Source organism: Myotis lucifugus, unplaced genomic scaffold (genome assembly GCF_000147115.1).
Source record: "Myotis lucifugus unplaced genomic scaffold, Myoluc2.0 scaffold_433, whole genome shotgun sequence".
NCBI lineage: Eukaryota > Metazoa > Chordata > Mammalia > Chiroptera > Vespertilionidae > Myotis > Myotis lucifugus.
In genome coordinates, this window is record NW_005871481.1 from 303,471 (window position 1) to 319,921 (window position 16,451).

Sequence of the window (16,451 nt, forward strand, 5' to 3'; positions counted from 1 at the left end):
CTAAAATTTTTAGTTTCACAGCTTACATTTAAGCCTTTTATACATTTTGAGTTTATTCTTGTGTATGGTGTAAGTTGGTGGTCTATTTTCATTTTTTTTGCATGTATATTGAAGAGACTCTCTTTTTCTTTTCTTTTTTATTTTTTTAATTGTTTTATTGCTTAAAGTATTACAAAGAGTATTACATATGTTTCCTTTTTTTCCCCGCCCTTGACAATCCCCTGGCCTCCCCTGCCCCCCAGTGTCTTATGTCCATTGGTTATGCTTATATGCATGCATACAAGTCCTTCGGTTGATCTCTTACCCTCCCCTCATGCCCTCCAACCCTCCCCGGCCTTCCCGCTGTAGTTTGACAATCTGTTGGAGGCTGCCCTGCCTCTGTATCTATTTTTGTTCATAAGTTTATAATGGTCTTTATTATCCATAAATGAGTGAGATCATGTGGTATTTTTCCTTCATTGACCGGCTTATTTCACTTAGCATAATGCTCTCCAGTTCCATCCATGCTGTTGCAAGTGGTAAGAATTCTTTCTTTTTTACAGCAGCATAGTATTCCATCGTGTAGATGTACCACTGTTTTCTAATCCACTCATCTACTGATGGGCACTTAGGTTGTTTCCAGATCTTAGCTATGGTGAATTGTGCCGCTATGAACATAGGGGTGCATATATCCTTTCTGATTGGTGTTTCTGGTTTCTTGGGACATATTCCTAGAAGTGGGATCACAGGGTCAAATGGGAGTTCCATTTCCAGTTTTTTGAGGAACCTCCATACTGTCTTCCATAGTGGCTGCACCAGTCTGCATTCCCACCAGCAGTGCACAAGTGTTCCTCTTTCTCCACATCCTCTCCAGCACTTGTCCTTTGTGGATTTGTTGATGATAGCCATTCTGACAGGTGTGAGATGGTACCTCATTGTTGTTTTGATTTGCATTTCTCGGATGATTAGTGACCTTGAGCATGTTTTCATATGTCTCTTGGCTTTCTGAATGTCCTCTTATTTAGCTCCTTTGCCCATTTTTTTTTATTGGATTGTTTATCTTCCTTTTGTTAAGTTGTATGAGTTCCCTATAAATTTTGGAGATTAGGCCCTTATCGGTGATAACTTGGCAAATATGTTCTCCCATGCAGTGGGCTTTCTTGTTGTTTTGTTGATGGTTTCTTTTGCTGTGCAGAAGCTTTTTATTTTGATCTAGTCCCATTTGTTTATTTTCTCTTTAATTTCCAATGCCCTAGGAGCTGTATCGGTGAAGAAATTGCTTCAGCATATGTCTGAGATTTTGTTGCCTTTGGATTCTTCTAGTATTTTTATGGTTTCCCATCGTACATTTAAGTCCTTTATCCGTTTTGAGTTTATTTTTGTGTATGGTGTAAGTTGGTGGTCTAGTTTCATTTTCTTGCATGTATCTGTCCAATTTTTCCAACACCATTTATTGAAGAGACTATCTTGACTCCATTTTATGTTCTTGCCTCTTTTGTCAAATATTAATTGAGCATATTGGTTCGGGTCGATTTCTGGGCTCTCTATTCTATTCCATTGATCTATACGTCTGTTCTTGTGCCAGTACCAGGCAGTTTTGAGAACAGTGGCTTTGTAATACAGCTTGATATCTGGTATTGAGATCCCACCTACTTTGTTCTTTCTCAGGATTGCTGCAGCTATTCGGGGTCTTTTTTTATTCCAGATGAATTTTTGGAGAGTTCGTTCTAGGCCTGTGAAATATGTTGTTGGTATTTTAATGGGAAGTGCGTTGAATTTATAGATTGCTTTGGGTAGTATGTGCCGGAAACTATTTATTGTCTTCACTAGCTGAGCATAGAGTAGAGACCCCCAAAAGCTAGTGACCTTTGAAGCCCTAGCAAAGGGTGGGGCTGTGCACCACCCAGTTAATCTAGATAATGGTAGCTGAAGCATCATCCCCACCTTAGTTCACTTAATTCCTTAGATACTTATGTAAATCCTTGTTGATTATTGTTGATTAGATATTCTGCCTATTTCTGGAAATTGTCTGCTGATGAGCTAATCTGTGTGTCATTGAAATCTCCTTACCTAAGGGCTACTCCAGATCAATAAAAGGTTGGAGCAGCCTGAGCATCAGTGGAAGTCCTTCTGGACTTTCCCGTCTGGTCCCCCAATATTTCCAAATTGTCTCTTGTCTCTCTCATTTGTGTGCGGCTCCGCTTTTCAGATCCCGAACCTTAATCCTTGGGGGACGTGGAAGGAAACACACACAACAAGTATGGACATTTTAATGATGTTGATTCTACCAATCCAAGAACATGGTATATTCTTCCATCTGTTTATGTCTTCCTCTATCTCATTTTTCAACATCCTGTAGTTTTCTGAGTAGAGGTCTTTTACCTCTTTAGTTAAGTTTATTCCTAGGTAGCTTAATTTTTTTGGTGTGATGGTAAATGGGATTGTTTTTTTGTCTTTTTTTAAAAAAATATATTTTATTGATTTTTTTACAGAGAGGAAGGGAGAGGAATAGAGAGTTAGAAACATTGATGAGAGAGAAACATCAATCAGCTGCCTCCTGCACACTCCCTACTGGGGATGTGCCCACAACCAAGGTACATACCCTTGACCAGAGTCGAACCTGGGACCCTTTGGTCCTCAGGCCGAGGCTCTATCCACTGAGCCAAACCGGTTAGGGTGAAGAGACTCTCTTGACTCCATTGTATGCTCTTGCCTCCTTTGTCAAATATTATTTGAGTGTAATGGTTTGGGTCAATCTCTGGGGTCTCTGTTCTGTTCCATTGATCTATATGCCTGTTCTTGTGCTAGTACCAGGCTGTTTTGATTATAATGACTTTGTAGTGTAGTTTGATATCCAGTATTGTGATCCCTCCAACTTTGTTCTTCTTTCTTAAGATTGCTGCAGGTATTCGGGGTCTCTTTTGCTTCCCTGAAAGAGAATTTGGGGAGTATTTGTTCTAGATCTGTGAAATATGCCATTGGTATTTTTTTAAAAAATATATTTTATTGATTTTTTACAGAGAGGAAGGGAGAGGGAAAGAGAGTTAGAAACATCGATGAGAGAGAAACATTGACAAGCTGCCTCCTGCACACCCTCTACTGGGGATGTGCCTGCAACCAAGGTACATGCCCTTGACCGGAATCAAACCTGGGACCCTTGAGTCCGCAGGCCGATGCTCTATCCACTGAGCCAAACCCGTTAGGGCAACCTTTGGTATTTTTTAATGCCATTGATATTTTGATATGGATTGCATTGAATCTATAGATTTTTTTGTGTAGTATGGACATTTTAATGATATTAATTCTACCAATCCATGAACACAATACTAGTATATTCTTCCACTTGTTTATATCTTCCTCTATCTCTTCTTTGAGTGTCCTATAGTTTTCCAAGTACAGGTCTTTTTCCTACTTGGTTAAGTTTATTCCTAAGAATTTTGTTTTTTTGGTGCAATGGTAAATGAGATTTTTTAAAAGTTTCTCTTTCTGAGAGTTCATTATTGGTGTATAAAAATGCCATCAATTTCTGGGTGATAATTTTGTATCCTACTAGAATGCTGAATTAATTTATTAAATCTAGTAGTTTTTGGTGGTCTTTAGCATTTTCTATGTACAATATTATATCATTTGCAAATAATAACAGTTTTATTTCTACTTGCCAATTTGGATGCCTTTTATTTTTTTTCTTGTCTGATCACTGTTGCTAGGACTTCCAGTACTATATCGAACAGGAGTGGTGAGAGTGGGCAGCCCTGTCTTGTTCCTGTTCTTAGGGGAAGTAGTTTTAGTTTTTGCCCATTGAATATGATCTTGGCTGTAGCTTTGTCACATATGGTTTTTATTATGTTGAGGTATGATCCCTCTATTCCAGTGGTTCTCAACCTTCCTCATGCCGCGACCCTTTAATACAGTTCCTCATGTTGTGGTGACCCCCAACCATAAAATTATTTTCGTTGCTACTTCATAACTGTAATTTTGCTACTGTTATGAATCATAATGTAAATATCTGATATGCAGGATGTATTTTCATTGTTACAAATTGAACATATGTGTTTTCCGATGGTCTTAGGCGACCCCTGTGAAAGGGTCGTTCGACCCCCAAAGGGGTTGTGACCCACAGGTGAGAACCGCTGCTCTATTCCCACTTTGCTGAGAGTTTTTATAAAATGTCAGTGTTGGATTTTGTTGAGCACTTTTTCTGTGTCTATTAATATAATCCTGTGATTTTTTCTTTAAGTTTATGTGATGTAGCACATATTGTACCAGCTTTGCATCCCTGGAATAAATCCCACTTGAGCATGGTGTATGATCTTTTTAATATATTGCTGGATCCAATTTGCTCATATTTTATTGAGGATTTTAGCATCTATGTTCATCAGGGATATTGGCCTAAATTTTCTTTGTAGCATCTTTATCTGTTTTTAGAATTAGGTAATGCTGGCCTTGTAAAAAGAGCTTGGAAGTGTTCCTCTTGTATTTTTTGGAATAGTTTGAGGAGGATAGGTGTTAGTTCTTCTTTGAATGTTTGATAAAATTCCCCTGTGAAGCTGTCCAGACCTGGGCTTTTGTTTGCTGGGAGGTTTTTCATTACTGCTTCTATTTCATCAGGTGTTATCGGCCAATTCAGGTTTTCTGCTTCTTCCTGATTCCGTTTTGGGAGATTGTATTTTTCTAGGGATTTGTCCACTTCATCCAGGTTGTCCAGCTTGTTGGCATATAGTTGTTAATAGTACTTTCTTACAATCCTTTTAATTTCTGTGGTGTCAGTTGTTACTTTACCTTTCATGTCTGATTTTGTTTGGGTCCTCTTTCTTTTTTCCTTGATGAGTCTGGATAAAGATTCATTAGTCTTGCCATAACTGGTTTGGCTCAGTGGAGAGAGCGTTTGCCTGCGGACTGAAGGGTCCTGGGTTCGATTCCAGTCGGGGGCATGTACCTTGGTTGTGGGCATATCCCCAGTAGGGGGTGTGCAGAGGGCAGCTTATCGATGTTTCTCTCTCGTCGATGTTTCTAACTCTCTATCCCTCTCCCTTCCTCTCTGTAAAAAATCAATAAAATATATTAAAAAAATTCATTAATCTTGTTTATTTTTTTAAAAGAACCAGCTCTTGGTTTAATTGATCTTTTGTGTGTGCAGATATATATATATATATATATATATATATATATATATATATGTAGTCTGTCATTTATTTCCACTCTGATCTTTATTATATCCTTCCTTCTTCTTACTCTGGGCTTTTCTAATTTTTAAATTGTAGGGTTAAATAACTTATTACAAAATTTTCTTGTTTTTTGAGGTAGGCCTGTAGTGCTATGGACTTCCCTCTCAGGACTGCTTTCACTGTATCCCATAGATTTCCGTGGTGTTTTTTTTTTTGTTTTTGTTTTTGTACATGTTCGTTTGTTTCCAGGAAGTTTTTTATTTCTTTCTTGATCTCATTGGTAACCCACTCATTATGTAATAACATGCTATTTAACCTTCGTGTGTTTGAATATTTTGGGGTGTTTTTATTGTAGTTGATTTCTAGTTTCATACCATTGTGATCCGAGAAGATGCTGGATATAATTTGAATGCTCTTGAATTTGTAGAGACTTAATTTGTATCCTAACATGTGTTGTATCTTTGAGAATGTCCCCTGTGCACTGGAGAGAAGAATGTATATTCTGTAGCTTTGGGTTGAAATGTTCTGTACATGTCAATTAAATCCAGGAGATATAGTGTGTCATTTAGGGTTGTTTCCTGTTTGCTTTTTTTGTCTAGAAGAGTGGTCGGCAAACCGCAGCTTGCGAGCCACATGCGGCTCTTTGGCCCCTTGAGTGTGGCTCTTCCACAAAATACCACGTGCGGGCGCGCAAATATAGTGCAATTGAAACTTCATGGCCCATGCGCAGAAGTCGGTTTTCGGCCTGGGCGAGTCTATTTTGAAGCAGTGGCGTTAGAAGAAGTGGGGGTGTCAGTTGGTTGGGCGGTTGGTCGGGCATCGGGGAGACACGGTGCAGGCGGGCTGCAGGATACGCAGCGCGGGGGAGGCACGCGTGATTCATGCACGAGTTGAGTGAGCCAGTCAGTCAGCAGTCGCATTGTGCAGTGGTTAGTGCTTGTCGCGTCTGCAAATCGCGCGCTGGTGACAAAAGATAGACGAAACAAGTATACAAGATGAGTGTGGATGGGAGAGTTGGAAGAGGTCAACCTCAGTGAACGTACCTCAATCAGATTGAGGATGTTTTTAGCAAAGGCCAGCTTAGGAGTACCCTAATTAAGGTAATAACAATGTACCTACCTATATAGTTTAAAAAATTTGGCTCTCAAAAGAAATTTCAATCGTCGTACTGTTGATATTTGACTCTGTTGGCTAATGAGTTTGCCGACCACTGGTCTAGAAGATCTATTCAGTGATGTCAGTATACAGTATACAATAGCCAAAAGGTAAAAACAATCAAAGTGTCTATGAATTGATAAATGGATAAAATAAAAAGTGATACATACATACATATAAGGAATTTATTAAGACAGAAAAGGGAATAAAGTTCTGATTCATGTTACAACCTGGATAAACCTAATAAAATCTTATGCAAAATGAAATAATCCAGACATAAATGGACAAATATCGCATGAACCCACCTATATAAGTTACCTAAATTAGGCAAATACATAGAGACAGGAAATAGTTTAGAGATTATCAGGGGTTGGGTTAGGGAGAATGAGGAATTATTGCTCAATGATTACACAGGGGCAATAAAAACACTTTGGATATAGATACTGGTAATGTTTGCATAATGTAATTAATGCCACAAAATTGTATACTTAACGTGATTAAAATGGCAAATTTTGTGTTATATATTTTTTACAATTTCAAAATTAATAATGCAATATATAAAAAACATTGAATTATATACTTTAAATAGGTGAATTGTATTGGTTGTAAATTATATTTCAAACTGTTTCAAATAAATAAAAAATACAGTATTAAAAAATCAATTGTATGTGTACAGTAGTAATGAGTAAACAAAAATGAAATTAAGAAAACAATTTCAGTTACACCAGCATCAAAATAATAAAGTGAGGCCCTGGCCGGGCTCAGCTGATGACAGCGTCGTCCAAACATCAAGATTATGGAGTGACCCCCGGTTAGGGCACATACAAGCAGCAACCAATGAAGAAGGCATGATTAGGGAGAAAAACAAATCGATGTTTCTCTCTCTCTTTCTTTCTTTCTCTCTCTCTCTCTCTCTCTCTCTCTCTCTCTCTCTCTCTCCCTTTTTCTCTCCCTTCCTCTGTTTCTAAAAATCAATCAATAAAAAAATAATAAAATTTAGGAATGAGTTGAACAAAAAGCTTTTACTCTGAATACTACAGAACCCTATTGAAAGGAATTAAATTAGTACTAAATTAATAGAAAAACAAGCTATGATCATGGCCAGAAGACTATAATAAGGTGGAAAAATTTCCAAAATTTATAGACTCAATATATCTTCAAAATTTCCAATGACATTTTTGCAAAAATTGACAGGCAGATCCTAAAATTTGCCTGGAAATCTAAGGAATGCAGAACAGCTAGAACAATCTTTTAAAAAGTAACAAAATGGAGAACTCACACTTCCCAGTTTCACAACTAACTTAAAAGTTTCAGTAGATACGATAGTGTGTGGTAGTGGAAGGCTAGACATAGATGAGCGGAATATAATTGAGTCCAGACACAAGCTTTCACATAAACAGATTGCTGGGATAATTTACTGCAGAAAAAAAACTTTCCAACAGATTGTCATAGCAAAAAATAAATAAATCTTAACACAGACTTATACTCTAACAAAAATTACCTCAAAGTGATGATCCATTTTGTAAATCACAAAACTATAAAAAAGCCTATAAGCCCTGGCTGGTGTGTTCAATGGTTAGAGCACCGTCCAGTGCATGGAAGGGTCACGGATTCCATTCCTGTTCAAGGACATGTACCTGGGTTGCGGGTTTGCTCCCGGGCGCATGCAGGAGGCAACCAGTCATTGTGTGTCTCTCTCACATTGATGTTTCTCTCTCTTCTCTTTCTCTCCGTCCCTCCTCACTCTCTCTGAAAAGCAATGGAAAAGTGTCCTCGGGTGAGGACTAACAACAACAAAGCCTGTAACAAAACATAGGTGATCATCTTGGGTTTGGTGATGAGTCATTAGGTATAACTCAAAAGCACAACCCATGAAAGAAAAAACCTGATGTTGTAATTTATTAAAATAAAAAACTTCTGCTCTTCAGAAGATAAGTCACAGACAGTGAGCAAATATTTGCAAAACGCATCTGGAGGAGGACTGATATCCAAAATATATAAAGTACTCTCTTCAAACACAATCAGAAAACAAACAATATATAAAAAAACAATATAAAAATGGCCAAGGAACATATAAAATGCTTAACATAATATATCATTAGGGAACTACAAATAGAATCAGTGAGATGCCACTACACACCTATTAAAATGGATGAATACAAATCAAGGACAACACTAAACACTGGCCAATGTGAGCAACAGAAACTCCTCACTGCTGGTGGGAACGCAAAATGGGGCCGTCACTTTGGAAGGCAGTTTCTTTTCACCTTATGACCCACAGTCCAGTTTTTACCCAACTGACTTGAAAATTTATTTCCACACAAGAACCTGCATGCAAATGTTTATAACAGCTTTATTCATAGTCGATACCTGGAAGCAGTAGGTCCTTTAATAGGGAAATGAATAAACAAATGGTTGCATAGTCTCACTCAGCAGTAAAAGGAAATTATAATACATAAAACAAATGTTTGAATCTCAGGTTATGTTGAGTATAAAAGCCAGACACAAATAAGTATGGATGGGATAATTCCATTTACATGAAGTGCAAGGACAGACAAACCTGTGAGAGACCAGTGTTGCCCTTGGGTGGGCAGAGGCGTACTGACTACAAAGGGGCACTTCCTGGAGTTTTGGTGATGTCATGCGTCTTCACGCAGATGTTGGCTATGGGTATATATATTTGTCAAAATACATAACATGGTATACTTAAGACTTAGGGATTTTACTTCATGCAATATTATAGCACAATAAAATTGGTTACTTAAAAAATGTCAAGATACTGGCTATTTTGGAGGGTCATAGGGGTTGTGATTGGGGTAGAGCAGTTTCAGGGCTTCTGAGGTGACTAATGTTGGCTGCGAAAAGACACCTGTGGTTAATTGGGCTCAAATTTGTAGCCAGATCTGGCAGCCATTGTTTACAGGGGTCCCTCACCCAGGCTGCATTCTAGGGAAAACCCAGACTGGGCTGCCAGCCTCCTGGCCTCCTGCACGTGCTCCTGCGCTAGGAGTTGACCCTTAGAAAGCAGTTCCTAGGATAGAATTTGACCAGTAGAACTTGGTCTTTCCTGTCCAATTGGAGCTGCACAGCTATATCCTTATTTGCATCTTCACCATCCAATCAGAGCAGTTCCATCCTACCAATCAGGGCAGTGCTATTTGGATTAATCAAGCTGTGAAGACTTGGAGTCCTCATTTGCATAGAAGTGGGCCAATCAGGGATGGGGCAGGCACTCTGTGCTAGGTAAGTCAGCTTCACCTGGGTCTCAGCAGAGCACACTTCCAGTTCTGGCTGAACTGGGCATGCCCCTGGGTGCTGGAGCTGTCCCACCTGCGTGGGCGTGGCTGGCTCACTGGAGCTAAACTGTGACCCTCCCCACCTTGGGCCCCTGGCCAGGCTGCTCCCCTGAGCTGCCCCACAGCCCTGCTACTAAACAGTGTGCTAATCCACAGTTAAGCCATTTTCACTGGAGTCTCCAATCACCACCCCCAAACTGGGGACTCCTCAGTACTGCATCTGCAACGGTGGCTTTCCATGGACAACAGCAAAGTTCTATGTCTTACCTTGGGGAGTAATTTCAAAATTGTTCTTTTAAGAATTTATGAAGCTATACATTTGTTTCATTTAGTTTTGTGGATCTGTGCTATATGAAAAAAAGGACGGAAAATGCCTTTCAAAGGTGTCAATTTCACCCCCGGGCTCAGCTGGGTCAGATAGCCTCCAAATAACTTTTAAACTCTAAGTGGTGTCTACATTACTCTGACAAAGTAGCTCAAAATGAAATAGCATTTTAAAAATGAGCTTCTGAAATTTCTAGGTTTAAAAATAAATAAATACGATTTTCTAATCCAAGCAGATGGATTAACACGTTTTTCCAGGTTTATTTTTCTTTTTCACTATAAACAGATGCCAAATCCAAGTCTTATCTCAAATACATTTCCAATTCTTTCTAATCTTCAAATAAGTATATGAATTGTAGTTTTCTGGACCAACAGCCCTTAATATCTGGACTTCTCAGCACTACCTCCTGGTCATAAACTCCTGGAGAGCAAAACTAACAGAATCACCAACTAAAAGCTTAGCTGGTGGCCACCATGAAGGAAGCTGCAGAGGATGTCGATGTTACTTTTGAAGATCAACAAAAGGTAAACAAGTCTGCACAGAATACAAGTGGAATCAGAGCTGAAGGGAGAAATAGATGCAAAAAAGATACAACCCCAAACGTGGAAGGTGCTTGTGAGGACATCCTGCAATGCTCAATGCCATCTGACCACATTGGGGGCTTCACAGCCATTCTCCAAAAGCAGCACAAGAAATGTTAGAAATGCAAAGAAAAATGTTCAAGAACCTGACGCCTTAGAACCCAGCTCAGCGGGTGTTGCAGTTTTGAAAGTTCAGTTTATATGAAGAATTTGGGGAACAACATAGACCTTGAAGCTGATGAAAGTTAAACATTTTGCTTGGCTGGCGTGGCTCAGTGGTTGAGCATTGACCTATGAACCAGGTTACGGTTCAATCCCATCAGGGCACATGCCCAGGGTGGCGGGCTCAATCCCCAATAGGGGGTGTGCAGGAGGCAGCTGATCAATGATTCTCATTATTGATGTTTCAATCTCTCCCTCTCTGAAATCAATTAAAAAATAAATATGTATAAAAAGTTAAATATTTTATAATACTTAAAAAACTTGCTTAACAAACTTGAATATTGTTTAAATGATTTCTCTTCTTCAAAGGATACGAAGGCAAAGTTTTCTTTTGTAAAAAAATTTTCATTTATTTTAATGGAAACCTGCCTATTTTCATGTCTTGCTTATTTATTTTATATTTTAAGACTATTCATCTGTGTATTTTGCATAATGATTATATGAAGTGTAGGGGTTTTAAGTCATACTATTAAAATCAGTTAAGGAAAAAAAAAGGCTGTATGCAAGTCCTAGCTGGTTTGGCTCAGCAGTTAGATCGACAGCCCTCAGACCAAAGGGTTCTGGGTTCGATTCTTGGTCAAGGGCACATATTCCCGTTACCGGCTTGATCCTTGGCCCAGGTCTGGGTGCATGTGGAAGGTAACCAATTGATGTGTCTCTCATAGATGTTTCTCTCTCTCCCTTCCTCCTCCCTCCCTTCCACTTTCTCTAAAAGTCAATAGGAAAATAACCTCGGGTGAGGGTTAAAACAGAGCAGAACGCGTGGACGGCTGTATCTGCAATGACCACCACCGCCACTAGAGTGCCTTTCACTGGTGACGGGGAACCAAGCTGTCAGCAATAAAAAGCAATGAACAACGTCACCTCAATAAATTTAATTAAAAAAAGCAATGAACTCTTGAAACTAGCAACATGAATATAACTCAGTATAGCTTTCCATTACACTGTGTAAAAAAGCCAGACTACTTCCCATAAAAAATAATATACTGGATGATCCCATTCATACATCCCAGAAAATGCACACTAGAGCGACAGAAAGCACATTTGCCAAAATTGGGGAGGCAGGTAAGGGCAAGAGAGAGAAGTCACAGGTACAAGGAAACTTACGGGTCTCAGAGACACGTTGACTATTTTGCTTTTGGTGCTTTCATGGGTATAAACAAATATCAAACCGAATTGCATACTTTAAAATGTTTAGTTTATTGTATACCAGTTAGTTTTCAACAAAACTGTTTAATAATGTTGTGCACAAAGGCAAGATGCACCCCCGCTCTCCCAACTTCTGACTGTGCTCCCTCAAAAGGTGGAGGCAAACGGACACTTGTTCTACCTGCGCTGACAGCGAGGCCTGCGCTGCCGGGCGTCCTTCGAGAGGTCACCTAAGTCTTGTTTAAATGAAGGGGCTGATCCTTTGGAGAACAGGCTTGTGAAGCAGGGTCCCTAATATCCGAGACTGCCCTTCACTGTCCAGCACCCCCACCAGCCACAGGGCAATGTGCACGGAGCGGAGCCAAGCCGGGGAGCGCTCCTCAGCAGGCACACCAGCCGGTGCCGTAACAAGCAGCAGTATTTTCCACGTGGGCTCCACGCCCCACGGAGCCCCAGGGGGAGCAGCTCGCCTGCTCCAAGGACTTCTTCCCAAGGGCGTGCAGGCCTGCGTCCGAACCAGAAGCCAAAAGCTTCTCCTTCAGCCCTCCCCAGGTGAGACCTTCCCGCTCCAGGTCTAGGAAGGCTGCTCAGGGAGGCCTGGTCAGCATCGGCACCGACGGTCTCAAGTCTGCTGAGATCAGGGCACAGGGAGGAGTGCTGGAACTACAGGTGTAGCCAGCAGAACCCCCGGCTGGGCAGGAGACAGGGTGCTGGTGCCCAGGGAGGCCTGGGCTACCGCACCCGTCGAGCTAGTTACCAGGAAGCAGGTAACTATGACCACAAGACCAGGGGGTCAGCATTGCCAGTGGCGTTCAGCACAGCACTGACTCTAAAACCACTCAGATGCTCATGTACAAAACCCCGAGAGTCCTTTATTGACCTTGGCAGATGTGTGGTACATACAGCTGATGGCGTCACACCGGCCGCAGCAGCACAGACAACCAAGAGCCACTTCAGAACGGGGACCTCAGGGCCATTCGTGGTGCTGCCTGCTCTGAGCCTCCACAAAACCCAATGGACACACGCAGGACAGACAATAGAATAGTTTCACTTTGAAATGGTTCTTAAAAATGACAATAATTGATAGTTCAAACCCCTTAGAGTGTGAGATGTGCCGTTCTCAGTGCCATGGCGCAGCTGAGAAAGGTGGACAGAATCAAGACAGCGGGAGGGGGGCTTCTGTGTGGATGAGAACAGCAGTCCAGGGGCTACTCCCAGCCCAGGCTCAGCACGGGCCGACAGGCCTCATCAGGTAAACAGTTTTAAACCGGAAAGCTGACAAATCCAGCCATCACCGTCCACTGATTCCAGTGGGCAGCCCCTGGGCCCAGGAGTCCCTGATGACAGTGCACTGAGGAGTCAGCTCAGCTCTGATCCTCCGTGACACTGATGCCAGGGCTGGGCATTAAGGAACGCTTCCTTTATTTCAATGTTCCACTTGGAAGATAACCAAACCCTCCGGCGCCCCGCATCTTTCTTCATAAACTCCGTCTCCACAGCCCTGACTCCTGGGTCTAGACTTTTTCCTTTCGCTTCAGTTTCGATACCTTCTTGACAGTCCCATTCTTGTTGAGAAGCTTCAGGACACGGTCTTTATGATCTAGAACCTTCAGCATGGAGTCTCTGGCCTCGCTGATCTGATCCATCACCAGCTTACACCTCTGCATGTTCCCCTGGAACAAAAGACAGGCCACTGTCAGTCAGTCATCGTGAGGTGCCTCGGCTTTAAAGAACGTCTCCATCTGTGGACTGAGACACTTTGAGGCTTTCACACAGAAAATGTTTGAGAGTTTCTTGGTAATGCAGGCTGAAGTGAATAAGCTTTTGATAAACAAAGGAGTGGCTGGAGGAGAGAAAGGGAGAAGTAATCGGGTGAGGAGGAAGGAAGAGCTCGCTCCCACCTGGATGAGTTCGTTGATGCGGTGCAGGTCGTCGTCAGTCGCCGCTTTCTTCTTGGGGATGATCCCTTCCTGGAGGGTGGTGAGCCTTTCATAAACGTCGTGCTCTAGATTCGTCTGCAACACACAAGGCGGTGACAGTGGGACCTCAGAAATGCTTTTGTCTGAAAAGCTCGAGGAACACCACCAAGGCAAATAAACCACCCTGAACCACCTTTTTAAACTGGTGTGAGCTGTTCTCTCAATGACGAAAGTGATCAGTAACAACTTACAATACAATCAAGGGTAATTTTTTTTGGTTAATCCTCGCCCAGGGATATTTTCCCCATTGATTTTTTGAGAGAGTGTGGAAGGGAGGAGGAGAGACAGAGAGAAACACTGATGTGAGAGACACATTGATTGGTTGCCTCTGCACAGGGATCAAGCCTGCAACAGAGGTACGTGCCCTTGACCCAAATCGAACCCGGGACCCTTCAGTCCAAAGGCTCATGCTCTATCCACTGAACCAAAGTGGCTAGGGTAAGGATAACTTTAAAAAATATGTATTTTTTTATTGATTTCAGAGAAGTAAGGAGAAAGAGATAGAAACATCAATAAGAGAGAATCATTGATTGGCTGCCTCCTGCACGCCCCCCACGGAGGATCGAGCCCCAAACCCGGGCATGTGCCCTGACTGGGAATCAAACTGTGACCTCCTGGTTTGTAGGTCACCGCTCACCCACTGAGCCCCGAGGGCTGGGCACGGATTAAACACTGCCCTGGATAAACTCCTCTGGGAAACAAGTCCACATGGTGCACAGACACGTGCTTCTCTGTGAAGTACAGAACTAGCCCCGCCCCATTCACACATAAAACCACAGTCGGGTCCCATCTACTCCAGCGATGGAGAGACTCCTGAGGCGGTTGCTTCCCTGTGCCCTTCCCTCGCTGGTGAAGAGGAGACCCCCGCCCCAGGGTTCTGGAAATGGCTGCAACCGTGACCCTCACCAACACTGGACAGATGGGATCAAGAGCAGTTTACTAGCCAATACACTCCCAGCCCAGGGGGAGGTCACTGCACCTCGCGGGGCCCCAGGGCCAGGAGGGTTGTCGTCAGGACCCAGTGCTCACACAGCGGCTGCAGCAGGCAGGCTCTGTAGTGTCAGAGGGGGAGGAAGCCAGGGCTCCCACAGGGCAGTGAGCAGTGGGGACTGTGCCTGGTGGCCGGGGAAGAGCAGAGCGGGGAGGGTGCACAGTGGGCCGTCTGAGGCCGTTTCAGGGCACTGAGCTGAACTGCAGGTCTCACACCAGAGGTGCGCACAGGCTTTGGTTCTGCGAACCAGAACTAAGATATAGTTAGATCATAATCACATGTATGAAGCAGACACAGGAATGGGCACGCCCTACCAATGATCTCAGCGCCATGCGATTGAGGACGCTTCGGATCGCTCAGGAGAACCTTGGCAGGAATGCACACCTGCAGCACCGCGCCCTCCTCGCAGGCCCAGCCCCACCCCCACCTACCAGCTGTAGCAACTGGGCAGCACAGAGGTGGACTTTCCAGCCTTGGGCACGACAGGACACTCCCTTTTGGCTGGCGATTTCCTGCAGCATGGCTTTCTTCTCCTCTGGAACATGAAAAAACAGAGCACAATCAATTTCCAGAAAGTAAAATCCTTAAGTGCAACTATTCTACCAAGAATTTCCTTGGGGGAGGGTTAGAGATCACCCAAAGGACTTGTATGCATGCAATTAGCAGAACCAAAGGACACAGACACTGGGTGGTGGGGGCTTGCCCTCGGGGATGGGAGTGGCTGGGGGGGGTCAATGGGAAGAAAAAAAAAGACATATGTAAAACTTTAGACAATAAGAAACAAAAGAATTCCTTTACTTAAATGTCTTTAAATATAAATCCTTTGCATTTAAGCCATTAGGAATAGAGGTCACAACATGAGTAAAAGCTCTTTGTCCATCACTAAGAATGCTTGAAAGACAGGCTCTGCTGATCTAGTGAGTTCAAAAGACGGCAAGTTATTATTCTACTTTCTTAAAAGAGGGAAATGGTCCTCAGTGGGCAGAAGCCTCGCTCATGTGTGATGCTCGCAAGCAGGTGGGGAGCTGGGCAAGACGTCCTCAGAGGCTCCACAGTGCTACCAGGTCTTGGAGAGATCACAGGAATCAAATCTGTATAACATTTAAATTTGGGCAGAAAAGTCCAGTAATCAGAATTGTGTAGTATGACAAAAAGTGTTTTTTTAAAATTTAAAAATTATTTTAAAAATCCTTAAAAAAAACCCAAACACCCACTATGTATTTGTCAAAACCCAAAGAATGCACACCACGGTGCCAGTGCAGGCCCGCCTGGTGAGCTGTGGTGATGACGGTGCCAGTGCAGGCCCGCCTGGTGAGCTGTGGTGATGACGGTGCCCACGGTGGGGCTGTTAGTGGGAGGCTCTGAGTGGGGGGCAGGGGTGCATGGGAAATCTCTGCACTTTCTGTTTTTGTTGTGAACCTAAAACTGCTCTAGAAAGTTCGTCAATTAAAAAAACCCAAAACCCTATGTAGCAGGCAAATATTAGCGTGAATATGATTAAACAACTTTTAAACTTTTTGGGGTAATTGTAGATTCACATGCAGCTGTACGGAGTAACAGAGATACTGTGTCGTCTCACCCAGTTTCCCCCAATGCTTCGGAATTACTC

At 42.5% G+C, this 16,451-nt stretch overlaps 1 protein-coding gene across 6 annotated transcripts in view; it reads right to left on the reverse strand.

Moving 5' to 3' along the window:
* Nucleotides 1-11,899: 11,899 nt before the first annotated feature.
* SAP130 (Sin3A associated protein 130) overlaps nucleotides 11,900-16,451 on the reverse strand; it is a 101,572-nt gene continuing 97,020 nt past the window's right edge. For 3 of the 6 annotated variants that reach the window (XM_023744174.1, XM_014468161.2, XM_014468162.2), the window contains 3 exons: nucleotides 15,274-15,377; nucleotides 13,774-13,887; nucleotides 13,387-13,545 (listed from right to left, as the gene is read on the reverse strand). In XM_023744174.1, the coding sequence (XP_023599942.1) occupies nucleotides 13,387-13,545; nucleotides 13,774-13,887; nucleotides 15,274-15,377 (377 nt within the window). Of the gene's footprint in view, nucleotides 13,546-13,773; nucleotides 13,888-15,273; nucleotides 15,378-15,616; nucleotides 15,934-16,451 lie in introns of those variants that run through there. The other 3 variants (XM_014468160.2, XM_006102838.3, XM_023744173.1) reach the window with 3 other exon arrangements.